The 18,302-nt window shown below is 35.7% G+C and overlaps 1 protein-coding gene and 1 pseudogene across 3 annotated transcripts in view; one reads left to right on the top strand and one right to left on the bottom strand.

Annotated features, from left to right (window-relative positions):
• Positions 1 to 18,302, top strand: part of CBL (Cbl proto-oncogene) — a 179,965-nt gene that overhangs the window by 63,677 nt on the left and 97,986 nt on the right. For 2 of the 3 annotated variants that reach the window (XM_077112671.1, XM_077112670.1), the window contains exon 2: positions 2,885 to 3,132. In XM_077112671.1, the coding sequence (XP_076968786.1) occupies positions 2,885 to 3,132 (248 nt within the window). Of the gene's footprint in view, positions 1 to 2,884; positions 3,166 to 18,302 lie in introns of those variants that run through there. The other variant, XM_077112672.1, reaches the window with a different exon arrangement.
• LOC143643832 (STE20-related kinase adapter protein beta pseudogene) lies at positions 9,071 to 9,954 on the bottom strand (annotated as a pseudogene).

The raw sequence follows: 18,302 nt of genomic DNA, 5'->3' as shown, positions 1-18,302 counted from the left end.
TGGAGTTATATAGAAGAAGGTAGGGTTTAACAAACCGCTATGATTGCTGAATTATTAAATTGATATTTCTTTTAGTCTCTAGTATCTTAGAGCATCTAGAAGTAAAAACCTAAAATTGTGGAATTGTAACCCATACCAAACTCTGAAATCTGTTCAACTAATTGTTGTACTGTGCTTTGGGATTTATTGCTTTTTTTGTATATATGTTGTTTTTTACACACACACAAAAAAGTTGATTGTGAAGATAAAAAAATATTTATTCCTTCCAGCATCCTATATGCTGGAGGCAGCTAGAAGGAAAAATCTGAGGATGATATGGTAGCCCATGACAAACTCTAGTGTTTCCTGTAACTATTTGTTGATGAGTGCTTGGAAAGCTATTGCTTTTTTCTTTCTTTACTTTGTATATATATGTATATTTTTTATAATAAATAAGTTTTATAATAAAAAAGTTTTAAAAATGAAACAAAATGTAGCTTGAAATTTATTGCTTATATATTTATATTTCACAATAAAAATGTTAAAAACAAAGTTATAATAAGTTTTGATATCTAACTGGGTAAATATCTCCTTCCTTGTCGTTTTTTCGAAATGAACTTGGCTGTTTTTGGTCTCTTTTTCATTCCTGTGGGTTTTGGGATGAGTTTAGTGTTCCATGAAAAAGGCTGATAGAATTTATACACTAATTTGGAGAAGAATTGACATATTTTCATTGAATCTTCCTATCACTGAACCTGGTATAGTTCTCTATTGACTTCTGACATTTATGTTTTTCAGTTAAGTTTTACCATTTTCTTCATAAAAAGTAGCACATTTTTTGTTAGATGTATTACCTGGTACCTTAACACTTTTATTGCTTTCCTAAGTGGCATTTTTTCAAATATTATGTTTTAAAATTATTTATAAAATATTTAATAATGCTACTGAGTTTTGGTATGTTTGTCTTAAATCCAGCAACTTACTGAATTGTTTTGTTTGTAATACTTTGATGATTTTATTTTCTTCATAGACAATCATATAATCTACAGATAAAATTTATTTTTCTATTTTACTATACCTTTACTATATCTGTATGTATCCTTAAACAATATAGTTTGGATGGATGCTTTTGGAACCCTGTATTCATGTAATCATATTGAATCTATTTTTTTCTGATTTTTTTTTATCTGGTTTATTTGAGAGGTGCATCCATGTTTTAGTATAGTTTATTTTATTTTCTATATAGTATTGCACTGTGATGAATATAACTTAATTTATATATCTACTCTGTTGTTGATGGACATTGGGTTGTTTCCAGTTTTCAGTTATTACCAACAATGTTTTTTTGTACATTCTATGTGCAAAAGTCCTATTATGCCTCTCCAGGAGTGTATCTCCAAGTTCATGCAATATACAGATGTTTAACCTGATCATAGTGCTGGATTTTTTTTTCAAGTTGGTTGTATCAGTGTAGATTCCCACCAGCAGCATTTGCTTATACTTCTGTCCATATTCTTGTCAGTGGCTGGCAGTGCCATTTTAGTGTGTGTATAATACTATCTAATCGTGATTTTGTAATTTTCATTTTCCTGAAGGGTTAATGAGATTCAGTACCTTTTCATATGTTTATTGATTATTTGAATATCTTCTTTAGTGATCCTGTTAATGTCTTTATCCATGTTTGTATTAGACTGTCATTCTTTTATAGATTTGTAGATGTCCTTTATATATTCTAGATGTATATATCAATTTTATGTATTGTAGATGTCTTCTCTGATTTCTCTGACTTATGTTTTTATTCTTTCTGCGATATCTTTTGATAAATAGAAGTTTATACTTTTAAAGCAGTAGAATTTGATTTTCTTTTCTTTTATGGTTAATTTTTTTATGGACTGGTGTAAGGAATTTTCCTGTATTTGAAGTCAGGAAGATAGTTTTCTTATTATATATTCTAAAGCTTTAGAGTTTGCCTTTCACATTTAGCTCTATAACCCACCTGGATTTTTAAAAATTTTTTTGTATGGTTTAAGGTGAGGATTTAATTTGCTATCAACAATGATACCATTTTTGGAAAACACCACTCCTTTGCCATAAATCATGGGTCTGTCTATGTGTGGGTCTATTTCTGGCCTTTCTCTTTTAGTTGTCTTTCCCAGGCTCAGAAAAACCCATGTAAATGGGAAGCATAAAATAAGATGATAGAAATAGATACTGATTATCAGTCATTGCAACAAATAATAAAATTGACTTAACTCACCAGTTAGAAGACAGATTACTTCATTGGATTAAGAAAATCCAGTTATATATAATATTTTGAAGAGTCCCATGTCAAATATAAAAACTCAGAAAAGTTGAAAGTAAAAGATGATAAAAAGAAATACCAGACAAATTCTGAGAGTCCTGCTTTTATATGGGAAGAGCTGGATATCTTTGATCAACTACATGCCTTACTGGGTCCAAGATCTCTCTGCTCCTGTTTCCTGGTGGTTGTTAAAACTCAAGCCCCTAGATTATAGAGATTTATCTCACATGGCAGCCATGTCATTTATTTCTTCCTTTGAGAATTTTCTTTACTTTCTTAAGGAGTCAATCCTGCATTTAAAAGGAATTTACCGTATTTCATCTAACATTTTTTAGGCATCTGTCTGTGTGCATGGTTTCTCCCTGAATTATTTAGTGTAAGTGTTGTGTGAACCATTGCTCTCTCATAGTTTTAAGAACCCATCCTTTTAGAGGGGTTACAAATTATAAAAGTATTGCCTGTGGGCAGTGGGATTATAGACCATTTCTTATATTCTTTTATGCATGTTTCATATTTCTGCAAAAAAAGAAAATATTGTATTTAAAAAGGGAAATTGTTCTTAAGATCCTCTAAGTAATAGTCTTTCTTTTCCGTTTTTTGCAGGTGGTGCGGTTATGTCAGAACCCAAAGTTAGCACTGAAGAATAGCCCACCCTATATCTTAGACCTGCTGCCAGATACCTACCAGCATCTCCGAACTATCTTGTCAAGATATGAGGGGAAGATGGAGACACTTGGAGAAAATGAGTATTTTAGGGTATTCATGGAGAATTTGATGAAGAAAACTAAGCAGACCATAAGCCTCTTCAAGGAGGGGAAAGAAAGAATGTATGAGGAGAATTCTCAGCCTAGGTAATGGAGAATACTACACAAATATTAATTCAGGTCTGTGACTGCCTGAATGGGTAATTCATAAAAGTATAGTTGAGTTGGTTTTAATTTTATGCTAACAGGAATAGAAAAGTGACATTTGATTTAAAGGTGTGTTTTATATAAAAGGTTGCCTTGGAGTACACAAAACAATCCCAAGTTTTTGATAGATTTGTTTACCTCTGAAAAGCCAGCAATGAATCTAGTCATGAAGCTGGATTGGAACTAATAGTCTTAAGAGACCCTAAAGATCATGAAAGTTTGTGGATAGGCGAGAGTTTGGAAAAAAGAAGACTGACCTTTAGTTGAAGTTGAGAGTAAGTAATAAGAGGTTAGATCTGGTTTGAAGCTATTGTGAATTAGGTAAATTTATAAGTATGAGTGATTGGGAAAAAGTAAGCCAACAGTTTAGCTAACTTTTTTTTTTATTAAAGCAAAGTGAAATGAGATTACCTATATAGGTAAATGTCACTCTTCAGGTAGAATAAGTAGAGACAGATGTAGTTAATTCAAGAAATATTTGAGGAACTGCTTTGAATTCTTTTGTCCTAAATAAATACTAAAAAAAAATCACATAGCCAATCCCTATATATTGTTAGCTTGAGTCATTAATTATGTATTGCGAGAGAAATAGGTTGATTGTGGATATAATTATGTTTGGTTATACCCAGTTGGAAATAAATGTGCATCATCTAAAACAAATAAAATAAATTTCAGAAGCATTATTTAGGGAGTAGATTACTTGAGGAATGACTTGAATTAGGAGGAACAGTAATTACAAAACATTCGGATACTGTGCATGACTTTTGACTGTGTTGTCTCAAATCCTAGGAATACTAAACTTTCACTTAAGAGCTATACCCACATCAGTTTACGTTTACTACAACAGATTACTCAAATTTGATCCAGAGTATCAGTTTTTTCTTCTTAAAATGATTCTGGTGACTGAATTCAATCTGTAGGAACCTTTGTAAGAATTGCAGAAGACATTCAGTAGAGTTGTAGATTCTTAACTTTTTATTCTGTCCTTTAAATTTTGAGATTTCTCAATGTAAATAGTCAGGTAAAGGTAGTATGTATCTACATTTTTTTGTCTTTAAAAGAAGTAAATGTAACTTTTCTATATTTGTTTTAAGTTGAAACTCTTGAATTATTCAATACTTATCTTTTGTATCTTATTTACTTTTTTTGCCTCGTATCTTCTACTTTACATAGTGGATAATGGGTGCTTAATAAATACCTATAGAGAATTTAGTATTCCAAAAGGTTTTGACAGGATACTCACATGTAAAAATAATGAAATGTAACCCCCCATACAGCCTTAAAAAAAAAAGGTCTTGAAAAGGAAGGAAGAAATGTAGTTCCATTAGTCAAAGGATAATCATAGCTTACGTGTCTGTCTGTTATATCCATCAAAGTCCTGTATAATCATCATTGTTCAGAAACAAAATGACATTCTTATTTTAATTTTTTATGAATTGATATTATAAGCATTGATGGGCCTTGGCAAATGGGGACACCAGCCAAGCTAAAAACACTAATGTTTAAACCAAAAACCAGAGTGCTAAAAACCCAATAACCTTGATTATGCTTATTAAAATATTTCTAATTCCATTTCCTAGACATTTATTTTCTTAAGCCTATTTGATTTAGAAATCACATTTCTAAATCTGGAGATTTAGAAGAGTACCTGGAGAATATGTTTGACCTAATGTATTTAAATTTGAGCAAAGTGTTAAACGGTTTTATGCTATTTTTGAGGATAAGTTACAGAAATATGGGCTGAAATAGGGTGGTTTTTAAAAACTAGATGAGAACTATAACTTAGAGTATTGATTAATAGATTGATAATATTTTGAACTTCCTGACTACCTTTGTCCCAATCCTACTCAACAGTTTTTTATCAATGATTAAGCAAAGCACATGAAGGCACGATTTACATCTGTTTTGCCTTTGTTTTGCTAGTAGTGCTTTGGATATAATAGAAATGTAGACATTTTTAAAATACCCTAAAGACATATTAGTTAAGTTTTTAAGTAATTTGAAGCTGGGCAAATAGCTAAAAAAGTTGGGTGTGGGATTCAGTAAACTGATTTTGATATTCTATAATCAAACAAAATTAAATACAGTAGTTATAAATATGAAGTGTTATATTTAGGTCTAAAAATATATTGTGGAAATCCTTGTGGAAAAATAATTCTGAATTTCACTTTACCAAAAGTTTAGTGCCACGCGCTTTGTCATACCATGACATTTTTTATTGCACATTATAATATAAATACAAAACAAAGAAGGAAAAAAGCAGTAGTTTTCAAAGCACTCTTTAACAAGTGCTTACAGGACAGATCCTGGAGTGTGTCATGGGCTACCATACCATCATCTCAGATTTTTCCTTCTAGCTACTCCAGAACATTGGAAGCTAGAAGGAATAGATATTTATTATCATGGTTTTTTTTTCATTTTTATGAAAACATATATATAAAACAATAAATTTCAAAGCACAGCACAACAATTAGTTGTAGAACAGATTTCGGGATTTGTTATGGGTTACAATTCCACAATTTTAGGTTTTTACTTCTAGCTGCTCTAAGATACTGGAGACTGAAAGAAATATCAATTTAATGATTCAGCAACCATACTCATTTGTTAAACTCTACCTTCTCTGTATAACTCCACCATCTCTGATCTCTCTGTCCCACTCTTCAGGGGTGTTTGGGCTATGGCCATTATAAGTTTTTCATGTTGGAAGGGTCTGCCAATAATATGGGACAGGGAGATGGAACTGCTGATGTTCTAGAGTGGCTGGGCCCTCTGGGTTTCCGAATTTATCTAGTCCAGGGACCCATCTGGAGGCTGTAGATTTCTGGGAAGTCACCCTAGTGCATGAAATCTTTGTAGAACCTTATATATTGTCCTAGGTGTTCTTTAGAATTGGTTGGAATGGTTTTGGTTAGGGTTTGGCAAGTTATACCATGACATTTTGCTTATTTTTATCAATGCATAATATTCATCATATCAAAACAAGAAAGAAATGTGGGCATTTAATGTTGCACTTTTAAATACAGTGGAGGGTGGTTTATTTTATTACTGAATTAGATGCAAAGCAGTGTGTTTACTATGCAGTGACACTGTAACTGTGATGGAAGAACACAGTATACAGTGGCATTCCCAGGCTAAGCACCTTTCACAATATTCCCAACTCACAGGAAAGCGGTATTCAAAAAAATTAGAAAATCTAACATGAAATAGCTGGTCAAAGTAGAACTTTTTTTACAGAAGTAAAAAAAATGAGCTGAGGCTGCAACCATAGGAGGTTTCTAAATAACTCATCTGATAGCTGAGCAAGGAAAGTCACCTACCTGTGGTGAGCTAATTAAATTATGTTTGATTGCAGCAGGAGAAGAAATGTTTCCTGAGAAATTAAACTTATTTAAGACTGTTAACCTTTTGGTGAGAACAGTTGATCAAGAAAGTTCAGGACATTGGGAACAATAGCAATAGTTAAATAAAAAACAAGGAAATTACTTTGAGTAGTTTTTCTTGGCTCCTGATGAGTGGACATTTGTTACTAAAACTGTTGAATTGTTTATCTGAGGAGTGAATACCAGGTTTGAAACTACAAATTTGTAGTGCATGGAACAACAACATGTGAGAAAGAAGTTGAGAAGACACTAATTCATTGCAACCTAAAGCAGAATCTGCTGAAAGGTGTTACAACTGGTAGTAGTAAAAATGTATGTAGAGCAACAACAACAACAAAAGGCTTAGTTAGACAATTTATGTACTTGTGAAAATGGAAGATATTTAAAGCCTATGGTTATTCGTTGTTTTATTCACCAGCAAATACTTTATGGAAAGTATTTGAATCTATAGTATGTTATTGAACCATTTTGGTCAGTGATACACTTCATTTATTCTTGAGGATTTAACTATAGAAGGTGAATAGCTTGATGTGCCCTACCATGCAACAATTCTATGACTTAGCAGTTGTAATATTTTATTGCGATTTTTTTTTTTAAGCTCAGGGTTGACAATGAAATTTTTTTTTCATAGAACTTTATCTATCCACTATTACTGAACAACAAGTGACTTCAGAAACTAGGTGTTGCTGCAGACTTGACAATGTTTCTTAATGAGTTCAACCTAAAATTGCAGGGCAAAATTTATGTTGTGGTAAAGTCATTTCAATGACAGCTAAGTTTGTTTGAGTCACAAGTAAATGTTATGCTGCTTTATAAATTTCCTGTGCTGTCAAAAGTTAAAACAGGAAGCAATATCTCCATTTCCCCCAAAATATGCAGTGGATATATTTTATAAGCTCAAACTGTAGTGCCATGCAAAGAAATTGTCCATATTTCAAAATCCATATAACTGTGTGATTGAATAACTAATCTTCAAGGGTAATTAATCTGCAATGTTAAAAGGTAAATAAATATAAAAAGAAGAATCTGTTAGAATTCTATGAATGCTTCTTAAGCTATGAATATACTCAATTAAAATAATATGCTCGTGGATTGATACCATTATTTGGCAGTGCTTATCTGTGTGAAGAGACATTTTGAAAGATGAAATACACAAAATTTCATTACAGCTCGGCATTAGCAAATAAATATTTGCAATTTGTTGTTGTTATTGTTTTTAGCATGGGCAGGCACTGGAAATTGAACCCAGGTCTCCAGCATGGCAGGCAAGAACTCTGCCTGCTGAGCCACCGTGGCCCATCTGCAATCTGTTTTGATGATAAGAAACACTGACTTCAAACCCACTTGAGCAAAATGTTATCCCCTCACAAAAAAGAATTCTCTTCTTGTTAGTAGACCTGTATCACACAGACAGTTGTATTCAGTTATTATTATATTTTTAATTTCACCAATAAAAATTTATGGAAATTTGTTTTCTCTTTTGTCATATTACCTATGTAATATCCTCAGTTTTGGTTCTTGGCTCATAAAGCCTCAAATATTTACTGCTTGTATCTTTTTGTTTTATTTTTAATGTTTTATTATTAGTGAAATTGTGGGTTTATAGAACAATTGTGCATAAAATACAGAATCCATATACTACCTTATTAATAACATCTTTCATTGGTGTGGCATATTTATTAAAATTGATGAAAGCACGTTCTCATAATTGTTAATATCTGGATCTTTACAGAAAAAAAAATTGCTGATCTTTGTCCCCTGAACCCTCCAACCGCCGTAGTATTGTGTTTTTTTATTTCAATTCAGTAAATCTTTATTGACTGTGGGGTGCATTATTATTATTATTTAATTTTTTATTTTTTTTGCATGGGCAGGCATTGGGAACCCGGGTCTCCGACATTGCAGGCGAGAACTCTGCCTGCTCAGCCACAATGTCCCACCCTGCATTAATTTTTGATCTGTAATTTCCATAGGTAGAAAACTGTCACTTTAACCCTTTGAAAAAACAAATTACGACTTCTCTACATATGTCAAGTGAATCATTGAATGTGAATAAGGCTCAGTTTGATGTTACCATAAGTACCAATAATAGAAAATGAGAAAATACATTTTCCCTTCTCCCAAACCAGAATAAACTAGTCTGCTTCTCTAACAATAACTGATCAAAAAGGCTAAAGAATTTGAAGAAAAAGATGTCCTTTGAAGTACTGTGCTTTGAGGGTTAATTCCCCTTAATGAGCAAAATGCCGAAGAAATTAACTGGCTTGGAAATTTACATTGAGAGATAAAGAGAGGGGTTAGTCAGAAGTTGGGGAAAACAGTTCAAGAATGAAAGACATTAAATTTAGCTAGATTAAGAATTCTGAAGTGTCCCTAGATTTATGATAGCACTCTGAGCTAAATGAAGGGGCTATAAGCATATGCCTTTGAAGAGTGGTTTAAAATGATAGTCTCTACTGCGCCAACTATTTTTTCAACTATAATTCTGGTGTTTGTATCTAGCAATACAGATGAGAAAGGATCAAGGAGAAAATGTCATGCATATAGGATATAAAATGATTTGGCATCCCTAAATTCCTAGTTTGAGGCTTTTTCATTAGGAAGAACACGTTCTGGCCCCAAGTTAACACTGGGGTCAGCAGTGAAAGTACTGGATCCTGGCTTTGCCCTTTCATCTGTTTGAAGTATACATGAAATAATAAACTGCTTGCTTATGGCTTTTTCTCAGGATCTTGTTGCATAATTGTATTAAGCTAAAGAAAGCAGTAGAGAAAGTTTTTGAGGATGGCTATCTACTGTCTGTAGTGTTCACTGTGGAAGTCCTACTGGACACAAGGACACTTTTTCCAGTTCAGACTCTATACCTGATCGGGAGTTTTTCATTTTGGATTCTGACTTAGGGAAAGCACTGATATCCAGTGGGCTGTATGGAGGACCTTTCAGTTTCTGTAATAGCATTTGAATCTGATGCATATCCTGGAAAGGTCCCTGCCCGCTGGCTAATTCATAGGCTGTAATTCCAGTGCTGTAAATATCTTCATATTACATCCATATAAACCAGTCTCATTACTTCTAGACTCAGCCACAGCTGCAGTGATGTGCTGAACTGTGGGAAATTGTACACAACCCTATGCCTCTGTCCATGCTCAACCAAACTGTACGGATGGAACAGGCCAGAGAGGGTCCCTAGGCCATCACCAGATACGAGGATGTGGCTAGCTTAAATATCCTTTTAATATCCTAAAATATAGCCGTTTTAGTGCGGATAGTTTAACTTTCTCACTCCTCCAAGAGAATGTGTCTTTTTAAAAGCTTCACTCATTCCTTCAGGAAAGTAAGTTCTGAGGTGCTGACTTGCTGAACCTGTAATGCTTTCAGGCATTCTTCAAGAGCAGTTTTCCAGATTTGTAATTTTTATATTACAGCATTCCTCTATGAGTATGCAATGTGAGGTGAGAAAAGTCAAGTTTTCAGATCCTCTCCCTATTTCCACTGTCTAGCTGTCACTATGGCCAGTGAATCTTCTCAGGTGGCTGGTGGCTATGGGAGCCCGGCCTGGAGAAGGACAAGGCAAGTGTGCTAGGTCTACTCCCTACACGGGCCATGGAGCACTGACTGGAGTGTGTGCAGCTAGGACAAGGGCTGTCTTCTGGAACTCCTGTATTATTGTTCTTTGAAGAAATTAGGTCAATTTTCCTACAGAGTGTTCTCTATTCACCTATTTGTGTCTTTGTTATGTCATTTAATTTGTTCTATCTCTTATAGTTACCTATCGAGGCTTGTTGAGCTAACTTCCGATTATACGAAAATGAACTTTATTTCTTTTAAACGTTTAAAGTTCATGACTTTTGTTAAAATAAACCTTCACTGTGTGGAACTCTGGGCTTATCACTTGGAATTGCTGAGGTTGTTTTTTTTTTTATTATTCCCAAATAAAAAAAACTTTATGTAACCAATGAAAAACTATTATAACCCACAAAACTTGACTCTCAGATGGAATAATAGTGCACTTGGGCTACTGTATGTAGAGCCAGGACAGGACTTCCCATGTTTACAGAGTTCTGTATTCCATTGTCCATAAATAAAGATTAAACTTGTTTGTACTGTTATCACTGAAAATTCCCTTTGCCAGAAAAAAAGGACCTTTATCATGTCTGTGTCAGCCAACCCAATTCAGAGATGTACCTGTCCTAACCAGTTTGAAGATTGTTCCCCTTTTCCTTAATATTCTATCTCTGAAAGACCCCCTCTGTTTTTATCCTAATGAAGGAGTCTGTTTTTTCAACCTATTAGGCATGCGTTATTTTCTCTTCTTAAACATTTTTTTTTTTAAGTATCTGTCCATGACTTTTATTATTTTTTTATTTATTTATTTTTTTTACATGGGCAGGCACCGGGAATCAAACCTGGGTCCTCTGGCATGGCAGGTGAGCATTCTTGCCTGCTGAGCCACCGTGGCTCACCCGCTTCTTAAACATTTTGAAACACTTTTCATTTTGAAATAATTTCAAACTTATACGACAAGTCGCAAAAATATTGTAAACACCATACAGAATGCCAACATCCTCCCACCCCAAATACCCAGATCCGTCTATTTTAACATTTTGCCACTATTGCCATTTCTTTCTTTCCCTCTCTCCTGATCTATCTCTATTTCTTTTTTCCTTTCTCCCTCCCCTCCTCCGACCCTCTGCCCTCCCTCCCTCCCCCCTACTTCCTTCCCTCCCTGCCTCCCTCCTTCCCTCCTTCCTTCCATTTGAGAGCAGGTTGCACACATCATACTCTTTGAACATTTAATACTTCCATGGATATTTCCTGTGAACAATAATTTATTTATATAATCACCTTAAGTACAGTTATCAAGTTCAAGAAATTTAACATAGATATTAAGCTTGCATTTTATATTCTAATTTTTCCTTATATCCCAATAATAACTTTCTTAGACATTTCTCCTCCATTTTTAGATCCTCTCCAGTATCTTGTATTACATTTAGATGTCATTATTGCTTTAGTTTCTCTCTCTTTTTTTTAATTTTGGAAGTATACATGCAAAACATAAATCTTCCCATCCCCACCTCTCCCAAGCATACCATTTAATGGAATTAATCACATTCACAACGTTGAGGTACCCTTAATCCATTACTAGAACTTCCCTTTCACTGCACACATTTTGCATTAAGTCCCCACCTCTTATAACCTGTACTCTATGTTCTTATCTGTGGGTTTGTATATCCTCCTGATATTTTCTTTGTGGTTACCACAGGACTTAATTTCCTAAATCTTCCACAGTCTAATTTGCTTTCATACCAACTTAACTTCAGCGTATGCACATAGGTATATGTTCCTATATCCCTCTGCTTCCCACCTTTATGTAGTTTTTGTTACAGATTACGTGCTTATATGTTAAGAGTCCCAAACCACTCATTTCTTATTACATTTTATGCATTTGCCTTTTTGATCCTATAGGAAGTTAAAAGTGGAGTTGCAAACCCAAAATACAAGAATATGGGTATTTATATTACCAATGCCATTATCTTTACTGGAGATCTTTATTTCTTCATGTGGATTCCATAAGTGAATAAGTGAAAGAGGAGTGAGAAAGTTAAACTATCTAGTGTCCTTTCCTTTCAATCTGCAGAACTTCCTTTAGTATTTCTTGTTGGGCTGGTATTGTGGTGACTAAGTTCCTGGTTTTTATTTATCTGGGTATGTCTTAATCCAGCCCTCATTTTTGAAAGACGGTTTTGCCAGATAGAGAATTCTTGTTGGGCAGTTTTTTGCTTTCAGCACTCGAAATACTGCCTTCTTGGTTGCATGGTTTCCCATGAAAAATTGGCACTTAATCTTATAGCGCTGTCTTGTATGCGACATGTTGTTTCTCTCTTGGGGCTTTTAAATTTCTCTATCTTCGGCTTTTACAGTTTGATTATTATATGGTGTGATATGGATATATTTGGGTTTACCCTGTTTGGAATTTGTTGAGTGTCTTGGGTGTATAAATATCTTTTGTTGAATTTGGGAAATCATCAGCCATCATTTCTTTGACTCTGCCTCTTTCTTTCTTCTGGAACTCCCACAATGGATATATTGGTATATCTGATGGTGTCTTATAGGATTCTCAGACTCTGTTCACTGTTTTTCATTCTTCTTTCTACTCCTCAGACTGGATGATTTCAATGGTCTTTTCTTCAAGTTCACTGTTTCTTTTGACAGCTCTAATCTGCTATTGAACCCTTTTAGGGAATTTTAAGTTTCTGTTACTGTTGTCTTCAGCTCTGTTAGTTCCTTTTCATAATTTCCATCTCTCTTTTGATACTCTGTTTTCATCTGTCATTTTCCTCATTTCCTTTAGTTCTTTGTCCATGGTTTCCTTTAGGTCTTTGAGCATATTTAGGACCATTTTTTTTAACAGTCTTTGGTATACCCCAGTTCTGGTCCTTCTTATTGATGTTTCTAATACTTTAATCTTCTCCTTTGCCTAGGCCATCATTTCTTCTTTCTTTATGTGTTTTATGATTTTGTTGTTGTTGTTGAGATCTGGACATTTTCATATTTTAATGTGTTAATGCTGTAATTTAGATTCTGAGATGTCTGGTTCTTAAGTTTATACACAGTTGATGCTATCACAGAGTTTTCCTTAAATGCAAGTAGCTAACAAAACAAACAAACAAAGGAAACGTCTTTTCTAGATAGATTGACCATTATGAGTGCTCTTTTCAGGTTTATCTGTATGAAGAGTTTAGGAATAGCTCGAGGCCAAATTGTAGGGGCCTCCTAATCCTTTCTTTATACCTCTGTCTCGAAATTGCCTGTGTGGGTCCTAGAAATTCTCCCATTTACAGAGACACAAGTGACCCCTTTTCCTTAGGAAACGGTTTTCTCATGGTCCTGGGCACAGTACTCTATGCCCTACAGCCTAGCAGTCCCTTACCCCAGGCAGCCACTTCACTGCTCCTACAATTGTGTAGGAGCGCTCTGTGTGCCACCTTCTACACTCAGCAGGTTCAAGGGCATTGAGTCCCTCATGCCACCACCAGACAGATTGGGTCTGACATGTATGCTCCCAGTGTGTACATGAGATTTCTCTGCTCTCTATGGAACCAGGATCATGATTGTGCACTGGGAATGTGGGCCAACTCTGTATTGGGCCCATAAAGGATGGGGAGGGGCCAGCCAGGGTACCACGACTTTTAAGTAGACTTTTTCTTGATTTGGCACTTGTCCTATTACTGTTGTTCTTTAACTGTTTTTTTGAGCCTTGAGGAAAATATTTCTGCCAGTTCTTGATTGCTCAAAGCTTCTGTAGGGAGATGGACCCCTAAAGCTTCTCATTTCTGCCATCTTGATCAGAGTGGTGTTCTGTACTCCTGAGTGTTTTGAAAGGAAATTTAATTCATTAAGTGGCAACACCTAAAATTTATTTACAACCTACTATAAATTAGTTTTTTTAACTTGGTTTTAATGTATAATATAACATATATACAAAGCAAAGAAAGAAAAGAGCAATAGTTTTCAAAACACTCTTCAACAAGTAGTTACAGGACAGATCCCAGAGTTTGTCATGGGCTACCATGCCATCATCTCAGATTTTTCCTTGTAGCTGCTCCAGAACAGTGGAAACTAGAAGGAATAGATATTTCTATCACTTTTTTTCATTTTTAAGAAAAGTAACGTATATACAAAACAATAAATTTCAAAGCACAGCGCAACAATTAGTTGTAGAACAGATTTCAGAATTTGGTATGGGTTACAATTCCACAATTTTAGGTTTTATTCTTAGCTGCTCTAAGATACTGGAGACTAAAAGAAATACCATTATAATGATTTAGCAATCATACTTGTTTGTTAAACCCTACCTTCTCTGTATAGCTCCAGCATCACCTTTGATCTTTCTCCCACTCTTTAGGGATATTTGGGCTATGCCCATTCTATCTTTTTCATCTTGGAAGTGACTATCAATAATAAGGGGAAAAGAGATGAAACTAGCTGATGTTCTGAAGAGGCTGGCCCTTCTAGGTTTCAGGACTTATCTGGTCCAGGGACCCATGTGGAGTTGTAGGTTTCTGAAAAGTTACCCTAGTGCATGGAAACCTCTGTAGAATCTTATACACTCCCCTAGGTGTTCTTTAAGATTGGCTGGAATGGTTTTAGTTTGGGCTTGGCAAATTATGATAGGTAGCAGTGTCTAACTGGAGTTTGTGTAAGAGCAACCTCCAGAGTAGCCTCTCTATTTGAACTCTCTCAGCCACTGAGACCTTATTTGTTACACGTCTTTCCCCCCTTTTGGCCAGAATGGCATTGTTGATCCCACAGTGTCAGGTCCAGACTCATCCCTGGGAGTTATCTCCCATGCTACCAGCGAGACTTTTACCCCTGGATATCATGTCCCACGTAGGGGGGAGGGCAACACTTGGCAGAGTTGGGCTTAGAGAGAGTGAGGCCACATGTGAGCAACAAAAGAGGTCCTCCAGGCTGACTTTTAGGCACGCCTTAGACACACCTGTAGGTAGGCTAAGCTTCTCTGGTATATGCATAAGCTTCACAAGCGCAAGCCTCAAGATTATGGGCTTGACTTCCGGAGAAGATGGCGGCTTAGTAAGACGCGCGGGTCTTAGTTCCTCCTCCAGAAAAGCAACTAAAGAAACAGAAACAATACGAAACAGCTCCCGGAGTCACGACAGAGACCAAAAAGACAGCGTACCCCATTCTGGAACAGCTGAACGGGCAGGGAGAATCCGCTGCGGTGAGATACCCGCGGGGCGCGCGTTTTCCCAGCCAGGGCGGCTGGCGACTGGGGTCCCTTCCACGCACGTGGCTCCCCGGTCTGACTGGGAACGTTGGATAGCGGGGCCCTCCCGTCACGCTTGGCGTCTCGGGCTAGCTGGGCAATTTGGACTGGCACTCCCTCAAGCCGCAGCGGCCAGCGACCCCCGCCTCCACACGCGGTTCCCCGGGCCGACTGCGAGATTCGGATTGGCGAGTTAAAGGAGCCACAGCATCTTTTACTGGTGGGCCCCGCAGACAGACGAGTGCCACGAGCGCCACCTACTGGGCAGGAAAAGAAAAACAGAGCCCAGAGATTTCACAGAAAAACCTTTCAACCAGCTGGGTCCCACACCCAGGGAAATCTAATCAAATGCCCAGACACCAGCAGAAAATAATGGATGACGCTCGGAAAATTGAAGATATGGCCCAGTCAAAGGAACAAACCAATAGTTCAAATGAGATACAGGAGCTGAGACAACTAATGCTGAATATACGAACAGAAATGGAAAAACTCTTCAAAAACCAAATCAATAAATTGAGGGAGGACATGAAGAAGACATGGGCTGAACAAAAAGAAGAAATAGAAAATCTGAAAAAACAAATCACAGAACTTATGGGAGTGAAGGACAAAGAAGAAAAAATGGAAAAAACAATGGATACCTACAATGGTAGATCTAAAGAGACAGAAGCTACAATTAGTGAACTGGAGGATGGAACATCTGAATTCCAAAAAGAAACAGAAACTATAGGGAAAAGAATGGAAAAACTTGAGCAGGGGATCAGGGAACTGAATGACAATATGAAGCGCACAAATATACGTGTTGTGAGTGTCCCAGAAGGAGAAGAGAAGGGAAAAGGAGGAGAAAAACTAATGGAAGAAATTATCACTGAAAATTTCCCAACTCTTATGAAAGACCTAAATTTACAGATCCAAGAAGTGCAGCGCACCCCAAAGAGAATAGACCCAAATAGGCGTTCTCCAAGACACTTACTAGCTAGAATGTCAGAGGTCAAAGAGAAAGAGAGGATCTTGAAAGCAGCAAGAGAAAAACAATCTGTCACATACAAGAGAAACCCAATAAGACTATGTGTAGATTTCTCAGCAGAAACCATGGAAGCTAGAAGACAGTGGGATGATATATTTAAAATATTAAAAGAGAAAAACTTCCAACCAAGACTCCTATATCCAGCAAAATTGTCCTTCAAAAATGAAGGAGAAATTAAAACATTTATAGACAAAAAGTCACTGAGAGAATTTGTGACCAAGAGACCAACTCTGCAAGAAATACTAAAGGGAGCACTAGAGTCAGATACGAAAAGACAGAAGAGAGAGGTATGGAGTAAAGTGTAGAAAGAAGGAAAATCAGATATGATATATATAATACAAAAGGCAAAATGTTAGAGGAAAATATTATCCAAGCAGTAATAATACTAAAAGTTAATGGACTGAATTTCCCAATCAAAGACATAGAATGGCAGAATGGATTACGACCCAGCAATACCACTGCTAGGTATCTACTCAAAGGACTTAAGGGCAAAGACACAGACGGACATTTGCACACCAGTGTTTATAGCAGCATTATCTACAATTGCAAAGAGATGGAAACAGCCAAAATGTCCATCAACAGACGAGTGGCTAAACAAACTGTGGTGTATACCTACAATGGAATATTATGCAGCTTTAAGACAGACTAAACTTATGAAGCATGTAATAACATGGATGGACCTAGAAAACATTATGCTGAGTGAGTCCAGCCAAAAACTAAAGGACAAATACTGTATGGTCCCACTGATGTGAACCGACATTCGAGAATCAGCTTGGAATATATCATTGGTAACAGAGACCAGCAGGAGTTAGAAACAGGGTAAGATAATGGGTAATTGGAGCTGATGGGATACAGACTGTGCAACAGGACTAGATACAAAAACTCAAAAATGGACAGCACAATAATACCTAAGTGTAATGTAACTAGGTTGGAACACTGAATGAAGCTGCACCTGAAATATGGTTTTTTGTTTGTTTGTTTGTGTGTTTGTATCTTTTGTTTTTGTTTTTTTCTTTTTCCTTTATATATATATATATATTATTAGTATTATTATTTTAATTCTCTTCTCTATATTAACATTCTATATCTTTTTCTGCTGTTTTGCTAGTTCTTTTCCTAAATCGATGCAAATGTACAAAAGAAATGATGATCATACATCTATGTGATGAAACTAAGAATTACTGAGTGCATGTGTAGAATGGAATGATTTCTAAATGTTGTGTTAATTTCTTTTCTTTTTTTTGATTAATAAAAAAAAATTTAAAAAAAAAAGATTATGGGCTTGGCCTATTGATTTGGGTGTCCCTAATATTTGACACAGTATCAGGGATTTCCTTGATGGTAAAGTTTAATAGTTCTGTATTTTTTCTCCCATCCCTCAAGGAGCTTTGCCAATACTTTTTTATTTTTTGCCTAATAATTTCTGGGATACATCCAGGCATTAAATTAAGCTATACAGGATTAAAGGCCCCCATATTTATTCTGGGCTCATTGTGTTTCGATTCTTTAAATGATATCTAGACTGATTGGGTTAGATTATGTACTACATAAAATTTATATTATGAACTAGGTTTTATCTAATTCTAGGAGAAGAAAAAGAGTTTGGCGTTCAGCTATAATATAATAAATGCTTTCATAAGGAAATGTACAAAATGTTGTGTGAACACAGTTTTGCCTAATGGCATCATCAGGAAAGGTTTCATGGAGGAAGTTATTTGAACTGAAACTTAAAGGAGAAATGGGAGTTTTCTAGGAAGAGAAGCCAGGAAAAGGCCTTTAATGTTGAAAGAAAATACAGGTTCCTTATGTTTAAAGGACATTGGTATGAAAATGTTGGCTCCGTATATTTAAGGAATATAAGAAGTCTGGTTTTGCTGGAATTTGGGGAGATAGATCAGCTGGAAATATAGGTTGCAAT

This window comes from Tamandua tetradactyla, chromosome 8 (assembly GCF_023851605.1).
Source record: "Tamandua tetradactyla isolate mTamTet1 chromosome 8, mTamTet1.pri, whole genome shotgun sequence".
Lineage (NCBI taxonomy): Eukaryota > Metazoa > Chordata > Mammalia > Pilosa > Myrmecophagidae > Tamandua > Tamandua tetradactyla.
The sequence above is the reverse complement of the archived record's forward strand: the minus strand, read 5'-3'. Positions and strand labels throughout refer to the sequence as shown.